The sequence below is a fragment of the Harmonia axyridis genome, chromosome 3, assembly GCF_914767665.1.
Source record: "Harmonia axyridis chromosome 3, icHarAxyr1.1, whole genome shotgun sequence".
Taxonomy (NCBI): Eukaryota; Metazoa; Arthropoda; class Insecta; order Coleoptera; family Coccinellidae; genus Harmonia; species Harmonia axyridis.
Window position 1 is genome coordinate 35,702,859 of NC_059503.1, and position 19,206 is coordinate 35,722,064.

At 33.0% G+C, this 19,206-nt stretch overlaps 3 protein-coding genes across 6 annotated transcripts; 2 read left to right on the top strand and 1 right to left on the bottom strand.

Annotated features, from left to right (window-relative positions):
* Positions 1-512: 512 nt before the first annotated feature.
* Positions 513-8,078, bottom strand: LOC123676683 (LIM domain kinase 1). 2 transcript variants are annotated; one of them, XM_045612795.1, is made up of 13 exons: positions 7,933-8,078; positions 7,530-7,635; positions 7,361-7,475; positions 7,176-7,306; positions 6,933-7,103; positions 5,329-5,427; positions 5,142-5,274; positions 4,677-5,083; positions 4,392-4,620; positions 4,030-4,278; positions 3,735-3,974; positions 3,520-3,674; positions 513-3,457 (listed from the first exon to the last, which is right to left on the bottom strand). In XM_045612795.1, exons 1-13 carry the CDS (start codon positions 7,958-7,960, stop codon positions 1,954-1,956), a joined length of 3,567 nt encoding a protein of 1,188 aa, XP_045468751.1. In that variant the 5' UTR covers positions 7,961-8,078; the 3' UTR covers positions 513-1,953. The 2 variants fall into 2 exon arrangements, with proteins under 2 accessions (XP_045468751.1, XP_045468752.1); XM_045612796.1 differs by lacking the exon at positions 5,329-5,427.
* A 317-nt stretch (positions 8,079-8,395) lies between these two features.
* On the top strand, positions 8,396-10,601 carry LOC123676685 (dynein light chain 1, cytoplasmic). 3 transcript variants are annotated; one of them, XM_045612805.1, is made up of 3 exons: positions 8,396-8,535; positions 9,752-9,878; positions 10,169-10,601. In XM_045612805.1, the coding sequence occupies exons 2-3, from the start codon at positions 9,771-9,773 to the stop codon at positions 10,328-10,330; spliced, it is 270 nt and encodes an 89-aa protein (XP_045468761.1). In that variant the 5' UTR covers positions 8,396-8,535; positions 9,752-9,770; the 3' UTR covers positions 10,331-10,601. The 3 variants fall into 3 exon arrangements, with proteins under 3 accessions (XP_045468761.1, XP_045468760.1, XP_045468759.1); XM_045612804.1 differs by lacking the exon at positions 8,396-8,535 and adding an exon at positions 9,279-9,440; XM_045612803.1 differs by lacking the exon at positions 8,396-8,535 and adding an exon at positions 9,427-9,686.
* Positions 10,602-16,907: 6,306 nt separating this feature from the next.
* On the top strand, positions 16,908-18,291 carry LOC123676486 (plasminogen receptor (KT)). Its single transcript, XM_045612388.1, has 4 exons — positions 16,908-17,269; positions 17,318-17,448; positions 17,534-17,643; positions 17,795-18,291. The coding sequence occupies exons 1-4, from the start codon at positions 17,189-17,191 to the stop codon at positions 17,932-17,934; spliced, it is 462 nt and encodes a 153-aa protein (XP_045468344.1). The 5' UTR covers positions 16,908-17,188; the 3' UTR covers positions 17,935-18,291.
* The last annotated feature ends 915 nt before the right edge of the window (positions 18,292-19,206 follow it).

The window sequence follows — 19,206 nt, forward strand, 5'->3', positions numbered from 1 at the left end:
AACTTTCATAAAAACACTAAGGATCAATGATGATCAACATTATGAGTTCGGAGCACTCTAGTTAAAATTAGTTACATTTACAAAATAAATTTCAACTTTCAGATCTATTGTTACAGAAATATTGAGATTCTTTTGCCATCTTTTGCTTGAATTTTCTATGATTGTATATGGGATTATGATTAATATGAGATTTACTCATTATTATTCTAATAAGACATAAGCTTTAAACCAAAGTATTTATTGAGTTTAATAATGAAACGACAAAACTAATGAATTTTAAAATTCATTCGCTGTTGGCAAAAAAATTAAAGTGGTGTGCATGGAATGGCGATGGGACACAGTAACAAAGCCTACATAAAACACAATCGGTTTAACTAACTCGTACAAGCTTTATGCTTCTGAGATCTCACAAAGGCCTGTGAAATTCTGGATGAAAAATATTGATACATAACGATCTTACCTGAAAATATTTTATTTTCAATGTATTATCCGAAAAATAAAAAAGATAAAAGTATAACGTGAACTATTTTATTAAAAACTTATTACCTACAAATCGATATCTTATTTACAAAAAATGGAATACTACCAAAACTTCACAATGTAATTATTACAAAAAAATATAATTTTCGATTAATTACTTCTACTCAAATGGCCAAAATCACTAATGAATTAGCTTTGGATTGAATCGCCTTATCACAGAAGTCCAAGAAATTTTCAAGACTCAATTCAAATTTGAACTTGAATTATTTATATACATAAAAAAATTCTGGAATGTTTACCTTATGCTTAAAATAAAGATGTAAATAGATTTTTTTAATATATTTAGTTTTTGAATTCAACAACTTATAGAAAATAAAATATTTTAAGTTGCTCATTCTTACAACTTATTTCATAATTACTTTTTTACTATTGTAGCCTACTTCAATATAAAATATAAACACAATAGTATATTAAGTGTCAACAACCATAAGTATATTTTACCGATTGCAGACAATTGTTTGGTGAAGGAGCTTAGCAACTGTCTGAAATCAATAGTTTTTAACGATTGTGATGTTTATAACTTTTTTGCAGGATCCCTTTAATTTTTCCTTTATTTTAATGGACTTATTTCTGCTGAATCAGTTTCAATGGATCAAAATTTCACTGATACATAAGGCATTACCATAAATTAACTATATTTATATTTAATTTGTCATAAGTCATTTTGTTAATGAATATATTGAAATTTTCTTATTTTTAATTTTTAAGAAAGTGAAAGTATTCTCTAATGGAAACGTCGGTAAAAATCACTCACCGACGTCTTTGTTGTAGTAACCAGTAAAGAAGTCCTAGCAACAGGTATAAGTAATCCAGAAAGGTGGATCATGCAAAAATTATATTGTCAATACTGATAAATATTGAATGATCAACATTCAGTTAATATTGGATATTTTAGGCCATTTAATTGTCACAAATAAAATGTATGTCAAAATTGCAAGGACATTACTTAAAATGCCTAAAAAGCCTGGTGTGTCTAATTATACCTGTTAAACTTTTGGGATAAAACGGGAGATTTATGCCTACTTTATTTCGAGAGATCACTAGTTTCAGATGGCGCATACATCATTAAGTTTGTCATTTCTAATGATTCTAGACTCTAATGACCTTTGGGAATAGAATGAATTGTAATTTCTTGTGAAAGTTTGCAGTTTCTCAAAACATTTTTAAACACTGATAGACATAGCGAGAATTCGAACAATTCTGAAGAGCGCCACCTTACAGAACTTTGGTGAGTTCTAGCCAAAGCAATAGATGGACTACTTAAAAAATTTCAAAACATAATCTAATCATTGCACACAATAGGGTTTCTAGGCATCTTGATATAACTATTAAGTTTTTCAACAGGTAAAATATTTTGCTATCAATATACTGAGCAAATAAGCCTTATTGAAATTCTTCATTAACTTCTGTGTCTTACAGAGCAGTATACTCTTTAGTATTCCCATAACTGGGTTTACTCTTTGATGGTAACTTGAGAGAACTTCTACCATAACTCAGTCTTTCTCCAAAGCTTAACGTTCCCCTATCTTTCCTATTCAGACTATCAACAATACTTTTCACTAAACTCGTACCAGTAGGAAAAGTTCGAGAAGGCTCATTATTATCACAAACAGTTGCATCATTCAGTTTCAAACAAGGCTCATCCTTGACATCAACTTTATCTCTTAACTTATTTTTAACTCCAGAACTCACACAAGTAGTCCCGTTTTCTTTAGAATTTTTTTGTTGCTCATTCTTCCTGAATATATTGCGATTAATACTGAAAGTGCCCCCAAAATTATTGGGGAAAATAGTTGAACGTTTAATTTCAGATTCAGGTTTACTTTCAACTATTATTTTGGTTTTTTTATCTTTAACAACTGGATTGAAACTCTTCAAAAAAGTTGAAGAAACAATGTCTGGAAAATCCAAAACATCATCATCATTCGATCTAGGACTTGGTAGTTCCCTCTTATGTTCACTTTTATTGCTTCCTATACATTCGGCTGATTTAACATATTTCTCAGTGACTTGAGATGTGGTATCCATGTTCAAATTCATATTTTGCAAGCTCAAGTTACTCTGTTTCAGATTAGATGTCTCAGAAATATTTTTTTTACTCAACAATCTAATTTTATCCTTAACAGGTCCTTGAAATGTGGATTCTGAAGAACAAGGAGAGAATTTATTTCTTGTGAAATTTTTTGGGACCTTTTTCAGTTGTACCTTGAAAATATTATCTTTACTTTGGTTCTCTGGACTTGAATCACCCTTTAAATCATCAATATTCTCAGATTTTTCATTTACAACTTTCGTGTTAAGTTTTTGTATATATATTGGTTTTTGATTCTTCTCATTAAAAGCTATATCATTTTTTAAGAACTGTATATTCTCGTAATTAGGGAACTCTTTGGGAATAGGTTCATAATCAGATGTAGAAGAAATAATGCTGAATTCAGAATCTCCTTCCCCGTTTCCCTTCAGACTATAGTTTTTATCTATAGAATTTGAAGTTATATCCTCACAGCTTTTTGTATGGAAGTTATCAATCTTGTTTGGATTTTCCCAAGTGTTGTCTAACATATCACTACTAGAGACTTTTATAACAGGTTTGATAGGAATATTATCTTTTTTCCCCGATAAATTTTCTGTACTAGAGACTGTAATAATTCCTTTTAAGCTCTCATAACTATTGGTACACTTTTCATTTATTCTCTTTGAGTTTTTCGTATCTATCAACTTCCCTTCACAAATTGGTTCTAATGCTGGACTTCTATGTCCTGAAGGTATACCTTCTGGAGTAGTACTTCCTGAAGAACTTGGACTGATACCTCTGAAATTACTGATGTCGAATAGAAGATCAGGAGGAAGTGACATCCCAACAGATAAATGCATAAGAAGAGATTCTAACCATACTTCCATTACTTCAAAAGGTGGTCTGTAAGGAATATTCATCAATTTCAGTAAAACTTTGTTATCACAAAAAAAAAATGCATTTACCTTTTGTCAGGATTAAGATCAGTACTAAGAAAAGCTACTTTGTAAAATGGTTCTGGACATGAACTACAAAACTTTTCCTTGAACGTCATTTGATTTAATCCAAAATCATTAGAACGAGGCAAGAAGTCTGGATCTGCTTGTACTCTGCCAATTATCTATTAAAAAACATTTCAAAATAATACACCACAGAAAGTTTGTAATACCAAATTTCTCACCTCACATAACACGATTCCAAAACTGAAAATATCCACTTTCTCATCATATTTGTTCCCTTTCATCATCTCTGGTGCCATCCAATAAGGATTCCCCACCACAGTATACCTCTTTTTTCTTTCTTGTCTTCTTGATCCTGGTGTTCCTTTAGAAGATATTCTCCTACCTATGCTGTCGCTATTATGAGATACAATTCTGGCTAAACCAAAGTCTGCCACAACAACTGTTTTATCTTCTCGTACCTTCACAAGAAAAGTGTTACTACTCTATTGTTATTTAGGAAGATATTCAACTCACCAAGCAGTTGTGGGAATTCAAATCCCTATGTATAATATTCATAGAATGTAGATAGGCCATTCCTGCAGCTATGTCTTTTGCAAAAGACACTCTTTGCTCCCAAGGTAATGGTTGACTGATATTATGTATCAGATCAGTGAGAGTACCCCCAGAAATGTATTCAGTGACCAAATGAAGTCTCCTCTCTTTGTACAAAACACCTATAAACCGGAGTACATTGTTATGATGCAAGTTTCGAAGTACAGCAACCTGTGAACCAAATTATTTTTTAATCTGAACCTGATTTTTTCTTGAAAACTATTATTTCCTCATCAAATTTTTATAAAACCATCATTCAATTCAAATAAAAAATATATATGCACCTCTTTTAAGAAGTTCTTTTGTGCTTCTTCATCGACTCTATAGAGTTCCTTGAGGACCATAACCTCTTCAGTATCTCTTGTTGTGACCTTATAAACCTGCCCAAAAAAGCCCTGTCCAAGCATTTCACCTTTCACAAGATCTGAAGCCCTAAAAACCCTTTGTTGTGGCTTTGGTTCCAAAAAAGAATAAGCCCTAGAGAGTTCAAGACACTTCTTGGAATTCGGGGTGCTAAAATTATTCATTATTTCAAAATATATATTTGATCAGGATAAATTGAAACCTACTCATCTAAGAGCCTGCTCATAGAAGAACTTCTTTCTTTATCCAATGATTGTTTATTGTCAGATAAATTTGTTTTTCTCTTTAATTGTCTTGACCTTGTCCCACTCATATACCCTTCATCCCTCTTTTTGAACAACCTTTCCTTATTTTCATTTCTTGTGTTTGGAGTTCTATTTTTTATTTCTTTATTACCTTTGTTAAATTCTGGAGTCAACATACAGTTTCCTTGTTGGACATTATCATCATGAATGGAATCAGATGAACCTAAAGACCTTACGTCTAGAGGAATTGATGACTTTTTGTCTGGAATGTTGGTATCACTGGAGGTTGTAGTTAAGGGTAAATTTAATGGTGCCCTTGGTTTCAAGAATTTTTTTGAAATACTGTCTGGATCATGCTCTATTGTTAACTTCAAAGAATATGCATATTGTTATGATTAGGTTGGAGAGATTTTGAAAGTAACTCACTTGTAATACTGAATCAGAGTATTTAAGAAGATTTTCAACCCTTTCTAATGGGGTTTCTTTAACAGGAGTACCATTTATTTCTAAAATTCTGTCTCCCACATGAAGAGACATTAAATCATTATTAACATCTAACCTAAAATATTCCAAGTTTAATACATCAATTTTCAACAAATCAAAATATACCTACCGAGTATATGATGGTAAAAAATTACAGCAGAGATTAAAAGCAGATGTTAGGAAAGCAAAAGCGAGCTTTATTAGTTTTCCATGTATCCTCCAAATCACCCTATATATCAAACTATATTAGAATATGATTTATGATGAATAATATTACATTATTACTGTTATTTTTTCATCAATTCAATTAAACAACAACAAGAAAACCAGAATTATTCCCAGACATCTTCAGCTGGCAATCAGAAACGACGAAGAGTTGAACAAATTGCTATCGGGAGTAACTATCGCTCAAGGTGGTGTTTTACCGAATATCCAAAATAAATGAAAATACTCAATAATAATTATGGTAGGAATCATTAATTTCAGATTCAAAGTTTTTATAAATTTTAATACAATTTCATCTTATTTCAATTCAGCACTATATGAATAATTTCAATTTTGGGCATATTTGATCCAAAGAATTATAGAGTAAAACTTCGTTAAGACGCTCTTCAAGAGACCAGAGCAAAAGAGCATCTTACCGGGGAAAGTAAAATTATCTCAAAATGATTGAAAAGGGAAAATGATTGCAAAATTTGGACATAAAATGAGAGTTTTGGTAGTTACAAGGGAGTCATCCGCTGTCGGGAAATCAGAAAAATTTTAAAGAATTTCCTCAGTTTCTGTTGCTGTGCTGTCAGTTATATCTATCTCGTCTGAAAATCCAAATCCAGCTTTTCGAAAACAGTTCCTTGCTGGGTCAATTTAATCCCTCCTTTTTCTTCTTCTTATGTTAGGCCTTAGGCCTGTTCTTGATGATCTTTTAAATCTAATGCTCAGTTCTGCAGAAGTAACTGCAATATAGACTGCCAGCAGTCACGTCATTTCTTGAAGGGACGTCCTGGTGGTCTCTTTCCTAGTTGCTTAAATCCCTTGCTATTCGGGCTAATCTTTGAGGGCCCATTCTGCTAACATGCTGGTTCCACTTCCTTCTTCTCTGTCTTCCCCACCACACAACATTCTAGACTTTACAGAGTTCTCTTATCTGACTATTGGGTATTTTGTTAAGCAGTGTTTTGCCTGCTATCGATCTCAACGCAATTTAATCCCAAGCAACAAAAATAAAATGTATAGAGTCTAAAAAATTAATTTTGGTTGAAATTTCTCCCTCCGTTGTGACGCTGGAATAATTTTTTCCTTTTTTATACTTTTGCTTGACTACTTTGATAATACCATTAATACTCTGTTCTAAGGGTTGCAGTTCGGATGTGGCATTAGGTGGCAGAAAAACGATTCTTATGTTGGTCACAGGGATGTCTTTCGGATGTGCAAAATGAATCCGGTCATCTAAGAAGGAGCTTGAGATTAAGAGTGACTCATGTTCAATGTGTCATGTAAACAAATACTCAACGTGAGTTTGCCATTCATTGATCAACCTTTGAACTTTTCTCACTGTCTACTATATAAGCATAGGAAAATTGGAGGGACCAACGAAAAAGAGTGTTATGCAGAAGCGTCTCAAACAGGAGTGTCTTAAGGAAGTTTCACTGTATTATATCATTCATTGGTATAAGGTACATAAATTATTACAGATTTTGAAAGCTTCAATATTTGATGAATCATTAATGTACTCACTGAGATATGGTGAAACATTGACTATCAGATGAATTGAGTAAGTCTTCTGACAACTTGAGACCTTTTTGACCACCAGGAATTTCAACTAACCTAATTGAATGTGGTTTTCGTGTGAACGGAAATCTAGTAATTTTCTGCAAAGGTTGCATTTGTCTTTTGTAGCATTGTCCACTAAAATCAAAATGTTCATTAAGGAAATAAGTATTAGCCATTTCCCGAAAGGAGGAATTCAAATTTTCTCACCAAAAGAGTTTTGATCTTTCAACAAGTGCATATGAGTCTCCATCTCCAATGAATGCAAAACATGAAGTACAACAGAAGCATTCTGGGTGAAACTTATGTTCCCCAGCAACCATAACAGGTCCTGTGATAACCTAAGAATATATTTTGTTAGCGAGTACATCCAGACTCCATTATCTGTTTCTTACTTGTGTACATTGCTGACAAGCCTCTCCAAATCTACTGTAATAATCCAATTTACAAAAAAGTAGCCCATCTTTCTCGAAATACCAATTGGATAAAGCAGCATCACAAGCTGAACATCTTAAATTTTCATTGAATAAAAAAAAATGATCAAACTTCAATTCAATTACTTACCGAAAACATTCTAAATGCCATTCTTGATCTAGAGCACATATTATCTCTTCATCATCAATGACATTTAAACAACCAGAACACACATTTGAAGAATTCTCATTGTGGTCTACAAAACAACTTGAACAGTTGATAAATAAATTCAAATAGTGAAAACTAATAAGATATTATGCACTGAACTCTCAGATATTTAGTAATTTTTCCCTAATTGCAATGAAAGGAATTTAACTTGAATTGTTCTATTATAGAGTAAAATATCATTAATCGAAATTTAAGTCGCATATTTTCAGTATTTCCTTAAACACCTACGCAAAATTTCTAATCAACATTAGATACAAAATTATTGTTTTTCACTTTTCCATTACAGGTAACAAGTCATCTTTTTGAAGGAACTTTCCTGACCTACCTATGATGTTATCATTAATTCCTTGCATTTTCAAAAGTCAAACAAACCCTTTCATGTTAAATGAATATAACAATACAACAATAAAACTAAAAATGTTTATTTATATTATGACAATTGACATTTAAACGTCAAATATATAGGTTATATGTAATAGCTTTATGCTCGAACAACAGAGGGAGAGATTGTCGATAATTTAAATCGTTTCCAGTTTATACATTTTTGTAATAATTATCGACTGAAAAAATAATTGAACGTTTCAAAGAGGGGAACATTTGAAACGGAATAAAAAATTAACTCAACAACTCCTGGTACAGTTTACTTTATAACTGTCATTATTTCAGAATATTACTTTCCTCGGAATGTTAGGTCAATAAATGTTGAATTCCGTATGATGTTGAGAGAGTGCGCTATGAAAATTAATCGATATTTCTTCAGGACTGGAGTAACATTCGGACCAGCTTAGTTCCCAATAGAGTGGGTGCAAATATTTTGAAAATAAATAGAGTGACACCCCGAGATATCTCTATTTTTATACTTACAGTTACCCTCTCATACGATTCATCCGTCTTTTTCAACATAACAATTGATCTATAACTTATTCAGGTGAGTTCTTACTGGATTATCTCATAGACGACAGAAATTGGCATGAAAGTCTGCATTATTTGCATTAGATTATTGTAGCTTTTTTCGAAATGTTGCAAAAATATCAGTATTTTTCATGCATATTCATAGATAAGACATGTTCAGGCAGTTCTATGGATTTTTTCAATTTTTAGTTTCGGATACCAAATGAGCGGTGTTCTTAAGGCTTCCTGCAGTGATGATCTCAACTTATTGAGATTGAGACATCGGTACAGTAAACTTGTTATTATTCGCATGTTCAGTGTATCAAACACAACCCAAAATATATAGGTTCTGCTGTATCTCTACTTTAATATATGTTTGCATGAAATGTACCCCAATAATTTCCCTTATTACAGAGACAATAGAACATTTCCAAATACTCTATCATCTCTTTCATATGATTATCACATTAAGCTTAAAGTTTTTGATATTCCTCAGAATAATTCCAAAATTCCATCGCAATCCAAATAAAGGAAATTTCGCTCAGATATTTTCGATTTATTCTAGTTAATTTGCATTTGTTCAACTAAATATTATATTCCATAATATATGCATATTATTGAATGTACATATTATTAATATTCAAAGGTAAATGGTTTTTTTTTCGAAAAATGGGAATCTTTCTAGCATCCGCGCTCTTCAAAAATTGCTTCCATGGTCGCGTTGCTCGGTTGCCAGAAACCTCTGCCAGAAGCCTCTACGCGTCAGCCAATAAGAGCAGTGAATTTTCTGGCATTTATTAATCCGTATCCGCGATAGTGTAGGACATTCGAATAAATGAATATCGTTACTTTTCATAAGACAGAAAAAATTTAAGAAACGTGCAGAAGACACAAGTGAAAATATTTTTTGATTAGCAGATAGTAATTTATTGTAAATTTCACGTGAGTATATCAAGTTGAATGGGTTATCCTCCACTTATATTTCTGGGTTATTAAAAGCCGATTGTCCCCCGTTATTGTAAATCAATCTTTAAAAGATCGCATGATGTGTGATGACAAAAATGCAATATATTGACAAAATTGGAGCATGGTTGTGCCAGTTTTCCCTAGTTTACCCAGTTGATTTGAAATGGCCGATCTTATTGCTCATGCAACCATCAGAATAAAAAGTTTTAATGACCATAAAAGGTGTACAGTTCGAAACTAGGTGATTTAGGAAATTTAACAAAATTTTGAAAAAAATTTTTTTTCAGGTCCTCAATTACTCCCAAGATGACCGACCGTAAAGCTGTCATTAAAAATGCTGATATGAGCGAAGACATGCAGCAGGATGCTGTGGACTGTGCAACGCAAGCTATCGAGAAATATAACATAGAAAAGGTGAGTTTCTTTCAATTCTTTTCTGTAATATCAATTTGTAGCAGTGCCTAATACCTTTCCATTATCTTTTTAATGCATGTAGTATTCATTCTATTTCAAATGAAAGATTACCTTTCAGGTTGATTTCATTATATGATAATTCAATTTACTTTGGAATAATACTCTTTGTTGACTTCCCATAAAGTTACATTCATGATATTAATTTAATTCAAATGCAAATATATGAGTGGGAGTATCTACCGATATATTCAAATGATGAAGGCTGCTTCCTTAAATGTTATTATTTCCAGGACATTGCTGCATATATAAAGAAGGAGTTTGACAAGAAATACAACCCAACGTGGCATTGCATAGTTGGTCGAAATTTTGGGTCATATGTGACCCATGAAACTCGTCATTTCATCTATTTCTACTTGGGCCAGGTGGCGATTCTACTCTTCAAGAGTGGTTAATGGTCATGTTACCACCCCCCCTCTTGCCCTCCACCGGTATTCCAGTCTCCCCCCACCACTCCGTGACGGATTTTTTACTATTGCTTTATTGAAAGAAAAAATTGATGAAAATTGTTTTTACCATTGTTTTAAATATTTTTCTTATAATGCTAAATATTCTTTCATTTTCGAAAAAGGACTTATCTGAACCGGTTGAGACTTACAATTCGAAAATGAACATTTTGGAAATTTAGGGTTTTTAAAACTTTTGGAATAAATATTCTGTTACAAACTGTTGAGATTTATTTGTAAGTAAATATCATCAGAAACTGCTTTTATCTGATCACTTTCGACCAACGACAAACAAGGAACTCGAATTTGCTAAAATTCAAACCAAAAATAAAATATTGAGGTTGTGAAAATCTAGTAGGAAAGGATCCTAAATGTTCTTCCTAATGTTGGCTGCTGAAGTGTTTCCTTGTTTGTTTATAGATGTTCAATAGTCTTCTTATGGGAAAAATCAGAATTTGAATATAAAACCCATTATCAATGAATTCAACGCACAAACTTAGCATTTTTTTTATCAAGTTTAGGAAATTCGTGATTAGTAGTGCAAATTGTAGAATGCCTCACAAGACCTTTTACTTCAACGATAATGGATTTTATGCCAACTATAAAGCTATACTAATTGGACAATTCCCCATTCAATTGTTAATCCATCAGACATTTTCTGGAAGAGTACTTAAAATTGTTAATTGTATATTAAATTTCGCATAGTATTCTATAGAGGATCTTGCGAAATTATTGAACAAGTAAAATTATTGTACAATTTTCCATTAAGTAATTTCATAGGATTCTCCCCTAGTGAAATGTTTGAAGTTGTGTTTTTAGGAGATTATGTACATAACTTCAAACATTTTAAAAGGTTTAGTTCTTTTAAATGATTATAGATCATTAACTGCCCATGCATTTAAAAGAATTGAATTTGCCATTTAAAAGGTGTTAAAGAACGAACAATTCTTATTTCTACGTGTAGATATTTTATTTCTATTCTTTATTGTGCAGAATATACACTCTGATTGATATATGTTTGTTTTATTTATTTTAAATGTGACTGATGGTAGCTAATGGAAATGGTTTAATTTTACATTTCGTTCTCTAACGCACGGGCATCTAATTTAGTTCAGATATTGTATTTTTATAAATTAAAAATCTTAGGGAAGTGCACTTTTTTCAATGAAAAAAGTTTGATGCAAGTTCTTAAGGATTGAGAATGTTATTAAAACCATTATAAAAATATAACAATTCTAGAAGGACTAAATTGAAAGCAAATTGTTTAGGTGATCGCCAAAATTGATATGTGTAATTTATGTTTAAAAAAGTTGATGTACCTTCCACTTTGAAAATGAGGATGTTGTTATATGTCATGATGTGATCCTGATACCTTTTGATGTTAAATGGAAGCAAAGCTAATAATAAAGTGAATTTTTGCGATCACCTGTTTGTCATTTTGATTTTTCATGGAATTACATTGAAAAAGATACTGGCGTAGCTATATTTCTTGATAATCTAAAACTTTCAAAACTTGTTTCCTTATGATGAATTTATATTAAACACTTCACTCTTTAGATATTCTATTTAAGGCTGTTAAAGCTTTATTTTTGTTTCTTAAATGATAATTGTATTACTTAATGTATTTAATATATGGTTAAATATGAGAATTGGCGAATTATGATTACCCCTAAATTCATGTTTATTGTATGACATCTTATTTCAATTAAGATCATAAAACAGTTTCGATGAATTGATTTTGTAATGTATGAACTACTATTTGTTGGATCATATTCAACCTCATCCAATTTTTAATTGGAAAATAATGGGACCAGAAAAAAGTCTCATCTTCGAATTTCGAACCGGGAATGGTCTCAAAAAATAAAGTTCGAATCACTGAAGACAAATCGAACTACATATATAGCTGGCTGACTTCAGATCAGTGCTCTGAGAAAATTTCTCCTGCACTGCGACAGGAAATGAGTAAAGCATTAGGCTCTAAAAAACCCTTAAATAGCTCACAACAAACAAAACTGTAAATAGCTTATTAATTTTCCTGTTTCCACTTAATATATTTAAAAGTAAGTAAGTATATCATACACTTTTTATAGCATACAAGATATATATACCCTACAATATCAAGTTTTCTCTCATGGAATCTCTATAACATTATGTTGATCATTCTGATAATGATCCAAATCCAACGCAATCTTATATTTTGTTAGCATCAAACAGAAAATTTTGTTTATATCTGGATGTTTTTGATTTTATCGGGGGGGGGGTTTCACCCATAGACCTAATATCATGATATTAGGTCTGGTTTCACCATAAACTGGATAAACATTTAGGTACATATTTTACATATCGTATAGATCAGTGGTTCCCAAACTTTGTTTCGTGGACACCTTCCATAGCTTTATCGGTTCCGATGGACCCCCTCAATATACAGGGTGATTCATTGGCAAATAGGCGGAAGCTAAGGGTAGATAGAGGACATTGAGGCGAGTCGAATAACCTAACCTTACCTATATTTGAAGGGTCTATGTCTCTTCATAATCAAGATACAGAGTGTTTTATTGAATTTGTCAATTTATTTGGTGCGTTTATTCTCTGCAACAACTACTTCATACAGATATATATAGCAACTTAATATTTTGCAGTTCCGGCCTAGGACCTGAATTTACCAATTAATCACCCTGTATATATAGGTATCTACAACCTTTTTTTTAGTTGAAGAATTGCTCGGAAAAACCAAGAAAGGGCTATAAAATTAAGTTCGGTAAAAACGGGTATATTTTTTTTTCCATCGTGCAAATTCCAGGTATTATTTGAAAACCTTTAATATTTTGGAATAATACAATAAAATTGGATATTAACCATTTGATGAATTGTGGTACTACGCAGTTTCGCGTAAGAAAAAAATTCGTGGTCCTCTTCGAGTCCCCCGTTGTTGACCCCTGGGTGTCCACCTGAACCACTTTGAGAATCACTAGTATAGATGATAACAGAAAAATCATTTTTGGTAATTTGGATTTTATTGAAAAACTTTTTGTTTGGGGTTTCTGCGTACTCAACTTCATATCCGAAATCTAGGTTTCATTCTGAATCAATTGAGAAGACTGAAATTTTTGAACTTATATAATTGTATTTCACAAATCAAGAAAATACTCATCACTAACTCAAACAAGATATAGCAATAGCGCGCTATATAATTATATGTTTTTTGAATATTCAGCCGTAAATCGTCTCAATCGATAACGATGACGAATCGATCCATTCTCAAATTTAATTCTATCCGGTTCGACCGCCCGTAAAAAGATAACTCTTGAACATCAGAGATTTGACAATTTTTGATTATCAATTAGCCCTAAGCTTAAATAAATATTGTAAAAATTATTAAAAAAACATATTCTGAAAATTATAAATAAATCAATTAAAACCGCTCGACTGATTAAAAGTTTGTGCTCCAAAATAGTTCCCCCTTTAAGCCTGTTTTGCACCGACTTTTGTTTAAGGGTCAGTATAATGGCTTATGATCCCAAGCACGGTCCCAAGGGAGTCATGAAACCCCTCCCAAAATGAAACTACCTAACACTTAAATGCGTTTCAAGCAGATAATGTACGAAATGGTCCCATAAAAAAACTCGAAGCCCATAACGGTGACCCCCCCAAATTCAAGGCTAGGACCGCCCTTTAATGATCCCTCAAATCACACTTAGCGGTCAATGTGTGTTGGACCGACTTTAAGTGACCCTTAAAGCATCCATTAAACCCACCTCATCTGCTAACTGACCAAATTTCGATACTAAAATCATCTTTAGCGATTCCCTAACCTTAAATATCGAAGAACATAAACAACCTAGAGTCGACTGATTCAGCTGTGCTCACGTTTTAAGTTGTAATCAGAAACAGAAAAGATTCGTTATTTTTGAAGATAGAACTTTTTGATGAGGTCCTAGCGAAGTATTACTTTGAAGATGATTTAGAGGTCCTTGATTTTGTTGAGATGGGTCATCCAAGGCGAAAATTCATCAGGCCCGATCACTATGAGGAGATGTCATGTTTATAAGCCTGCATCTCAACCACCGCCGCAGCAAAATCCTTGACAGGAACTCTGTGAGTGGAAAGCAAGTTTGTCCTGTTCTGGGTTTTAAAGTACAGCTCTTAGATCTACTGCCCAGGATTGGCCCTCATTAATCCAGGGCTCTTTTATCAGCCCACTGTCGATGTGCGTTCTCGGCGTTCTCCAGCATAAGGCACTGGAGGCTGCCTTTGAGTGATGGAGATTTATCTGAAGGCACGTCATACTTCCTTGGTTCATATTAAGTAGCTAGGGAAATCCAATCACCAAAAGCAGAGCCCCGCGTGCTCCTGAAGGGCATTATTAAAACCAGAGGTCGCCTGTTATCCGGAGTTCGCATTTCGAGACTAGGTCTTCCCACTAGTCATGCAGACATCGGCATATGATGTTCCACCCTGTCTTGGGGAAGGTATTTATTGACTTATTGTGTCTTTCATGCACTCGGTTCAGGCAGTTAAGCAAGGACTCCCGACGTAACCTCTGGCCGCGAAACATGACCTCAGTCTGCAGAGACCACATGGCAGAGTATGTCAGGCATGAGTCTATAGTACCTTTACATGCCTAGCATCGTTCACCCTTGTGCAATACTCTAAGCCACGATACTACAGCTCGGTAGGGGGAGTTGGTCCGCAGTATGGATTTCATCGAGGTACTCTGACATATGTCCGCACAACCCGGTGGTGGTAGATTACCACTAGCTATCTAGGCCCCCATCCGCCCCCCGAGCCTACTATTTGATAAACTCCTTACCAGTAATCAAAGTGTCAGTACTTCAATTAGGTAAAAGTCATAAACTTCTTTGGATTCTATATCATATACTCGGGATTCGGGACTATATGTTATGTATATATGCTGCCACCGCTATGAAGGATCTAACAATAAGATAAGAAGATATAGATGTCCTAATAATTCATTGATATACTATTGAAAATCGATAGGAGACATTAGTAATCAACACGATAGAAAAACGTCATCAATGGACTAGTTTAGTGATGTTGATAATACTATATTTGACAAGATAGAATTAAAATATAGAGCAAAACTGATAAATCAGTGAAAAAATTTTGAAAATCCATCAATAAATGACTGAGAAATAGATTATTTAAATTTACGTATTTTAGCGCGGAACGTCTTTGGTCTTGACGTCACGGCTCTTGCCTGTGATCGCTACACCATAAATTACGTTTAAATACTTAGCCGCGCCAAGGCTCTCGCGCCGTTTGTAGTTGTACAGTGTAGTTTTAACTCGAGTTTTGTTTTTATGTCACCATAATGGAAGAAGTCTTCGTGAAAGGACAAAGTGACAATTTGCCTAAAATAGATATATTCGCAGTGATGCAGTTTTTTTCTTCAAATCCATCTTATGTCAGTGCAGAAATAAAAGGAGTTGAACTTTTCAAGTAAGTATCTACTTTTGAGCTTGCTTCATCATGGTTCAACTTATAACGATGATTTATTTAAAAAACGTTTCATAAACAGTTTGCAGTTGATTACTGGTTGTTGAAGTCTATCAATGGCAAAACATATTTATGTGAGGAGTAAAAAGAGAAAAAAGTAATTTATATGTATGTATCTACTAAGTTATTTCAGCCATCGTGTAACGAACAAAACACGACACGAACGGCACAAGTGATTGTACACCAATGAATTCGTAAGCACTCTGCGAATACCAGTCTAGTGTGTGACGTCACGCCACTTACACGTACTATGAAATTATTCTTCCAAGCGCAACTTCAAAGTCCCATAACTTTTTCATTTCTAGAGATATTTCAATGATTCTTCCACATTTTTGTTTCATTTTACTTAAATTTTTAGAATTAATTCTTAACAAAAAAATGAAAACTAGTCCATTGTAGATCCTTGAACAGTAATTTTCATTAGTGATACCCATTTTCACATATGCTCTATTGACAGGCAAAACTGCCGCATTTGGGGACACAAATAATTATTGATGGAATAATAAGGCACCCGAATTTTCCCTGATAGTGTCATCTCCTCAGAGTAATAAAATAATAATAATTAAAAGAGTAAGTATCTTATTGAAGCGACTGAGATGGATGTTTTTAGACGATCTGTAAGGGTATCCCGAAGAGATAGGGTCAGAAACGAAGACATCAGGCGGCGTATGGGAGTGGATGGATCATTAACAACAGATATTGAAAGAAAACAGCTAGTGTGGTATGGACATGTACAGAGGATGAATGTGGACAGACTGCCAAGGATGACCATGCACTGGATACCACCAAACCGCAGGAAGCGAGGAAGACCCAAGAAATCATGGAAGGAAGGAATAACCAAGGCTATGAGTGATAGGAATCTAAGAGAGGACCAATGGAACGATAGGAACGAGTGGAAGTTAGGCATCGGACAACGTCGCCGGACGTTTTAAAACCGATTATATATATATATATCTTATTGCTCTAAGGTGACATTAATTGGCCACCACGTTTTTGCCATTTTGGATGGTGTTATTTGAAGCCAGTAAGCCACAGGTTTATGCCAATAATCCTGCTCTGTTCTTTTATGAACACCTTAATACAACAAATAAGTGCTTTTTGTTCCAATACACAAATTTAGTTCAAACTATATACAGCATGGTACCGAATTTAGACTTTTTAACAGTAGTTCCAAGGGATATATCTCAATCTCAGAGTCAGAACCGATTATTGATTTTGTCCACTTTAAAACAATAAATCAATATTTTGAAGAATATCACGTGGAAACCAGCAATAATTGAACGATTTAATATGGGAAATTTTACCTCGATGCATATAGAAGAAAATCTTCTTCAAAACCAAGAATTAATGAATGAAATAACAGCAATAAAGGTAAGTTGTAAAACAGACAGAAACAAATATTTACTTCATGATGTTTAGATTGAGAGGGATATCCAGATGAGAAGTCAGCTGAGGGAAAGAGAAGTAGCTTTGGAAATAGCAAAGCAACGAGAGTTATTTTTCTGGTATGGTGCCTTTTATCTGACTGCAGTAACCTGGAGTGCCTTAGGGTAAGATATAATTGTTCGTATGGAATTCATAGAGTAAATCAATGTAAATTTGAATCATACGTTGCATTTTCAATATATTTTGCAGATACAGGTATAAGAGAAATGTATCTGTGTTCGCTCCGCTTATTCCGTTGAGTTTTTTGATGGCATATCAAACAGATTTAGCTTATGGTACGAAGCTACATCGTATAATAGGTTCGTACCTCGCAAGAATAATCATTTGATTTTTAAATACGCATCCGTAGAATTTTGTGTCGTTCCCCAAATAATAAGTGCCATATGCAATTATTATATTAACACCATTTAAATCATATACAAACCAAATTCATTGCATAATGTATTACAGTTGAAGCAGAGCATATACTCCAGTTTGAACCTGAGATTGTTCAGTTGCCTCTTAAGGTACCTACAGCAGCATCCCTAGATTTAAGGAGAGCAGAAATCAGGGACCATCAAAAATTACATCCTGCTATACCCCCTAAATAATAATGAAACCATTGAGTCAAATTAATTCTATGTACCTAATAGGATGTCATTCCTTAAACTTTGAAATTTTCTCATTGTTTCATTGAAAAAGTGTCTTAAATATTGTTCGTGTTATGAAATTTTAAAATATTATATATGTATATATATATTTATATTCAGAAAATATTTCTCAATAACTCTTGCAATATTACACAATGTATTTCAGATAAGTTCTACAGAGTGCTAGGAAAGTTGGGATAAAAAACATTAACTTGTAGTACAAGGTGTAGAAATTTGAAAATATCTGAACTCCTGAGACAATATCTTTATTGAAAATTCAATTATAAAGTGTTGTGAAAATATAACGATTCCAATGAATTTGTCCTTCCATTCTATTGGTACACCTTATAATTGCATACATACCAACATCTGATAGATACAGCCAATAAGATAACATTATCGTTTTTAAAATCAATTTTTTATTGATGACACGTCACTTGATATAAGCCCATTCCCATAGAAAACTTATTGCTGAGTAGAAACTCCAAATTCCACAACATGAATTATCTAATATTATATTACTAAAGTGGGTGTCATAATGGGACATTTTATCACAAGAGTGTGATAATTTGAAATAACTTTTGCAATCTTTATTATACAATATATTTAGTATTTTTATAAAATTATGAGAAAATACTAAAGTATTTGCAACCTCAGTTTTTTTGACTTATACACATGAGCATGTATAGTCCGATTTTAAGGATATTAAATTCTATATCTGAAATACATAAGTCCCTTATTTTATTTAAATACAGACAACAAAATTTTACTTAGGGATCCTATATTTGGATGGATTTGCTTTTTTCTTCAAATATATACATTCCTATCGGAAAATCACTTTATTAGAATAAAAGTTTGAGATCAATAGTAAAATATATTCAATCTTCATACAAATATCGAAATGAACGAAATTGAGTCAAGTTATCAACCGAATTAAGAAGCAATCCTACCAAATCCTAAATTAGCAATGAGTACATTTTATAGACAATTTTATCAGATTTTGTCAAAATGAGAATTTCCTTATTTTGGCTGAGATTTCTTTTGTTTTTAAGATCTTTCAACAGTTGTAAGAACTTAAATTTATAGAGGTAAATGTTACTTTTTTGTATGTTTCCGTCATCTTTGGTGTTTTTAGGCCTGATGAAGCAGCAGATGTAAATCTGCGAAACGGCGCTAAATATATTTTAAAAGTTCTTCAGTATTTTTCCTTATTCCCACAAAGGAAAAACCCCT

Coding starts and splice junctions, on each gene's coding strand:
- LOC123676685 (XM_045612803.1), top strand. CDS start 9,628: ATGGCCGATCTTATTGCTCATGCAACCATCAGAATAAAAAGTTTTAAT. Junction 9,687..9,751: donor AGTTTTAATGACCATAAAAG/GTGTACAGTTCG, acceptor ATTTTTTTTCAG/GTCCTCAATTACTCCCAAGA. Junction 9,879..10,168: donor AGAAATATAACATAGAAAAG/GTGAGTTTCTTT, acceptor TATTATTTCCAG/GACATTGCTGCATATATAAA.
- LOC123676486 (XM_045612388.1), top strand. CDS start 17,189: ATGGGAAATTTTACCTCGATGCATATAGAAGAAAATCTTCTTCAAAAC. Junction 17,270..17,317: donor ATGAAATAACAGCAATAAAG/GTAAGTTGTAAA, acceptor CATGATGTTTAG/ATTGAGAGGGATATCCAGAT. Junction 17,449..17,533: donor GTAACCTGGAGTGCCTTAGG/GTAAGATATAAT, acceptor TATATTTTGCAG/ATACAGGTATAAGAGAAATG.
- LOC123676683 (XM_045612795.1), bottom strand. CDS start 7,960: ATGCAAGGAATTAATGATAACATCATAG. Junction 7,636..7,932: donor AATTAATGATAACATCATAG/GTAGGTCAGGAA, acceptor GTTGTTTTGTAG/ACCACAATGAGAATTCTTCA. Junction 7,104..7,175: donor GAAAGATCAAAACTCTTTTG/GTGAGAAAATTT, acceptor TTTTGATTTTAG/TGGACAATGCTACAAAAGAC.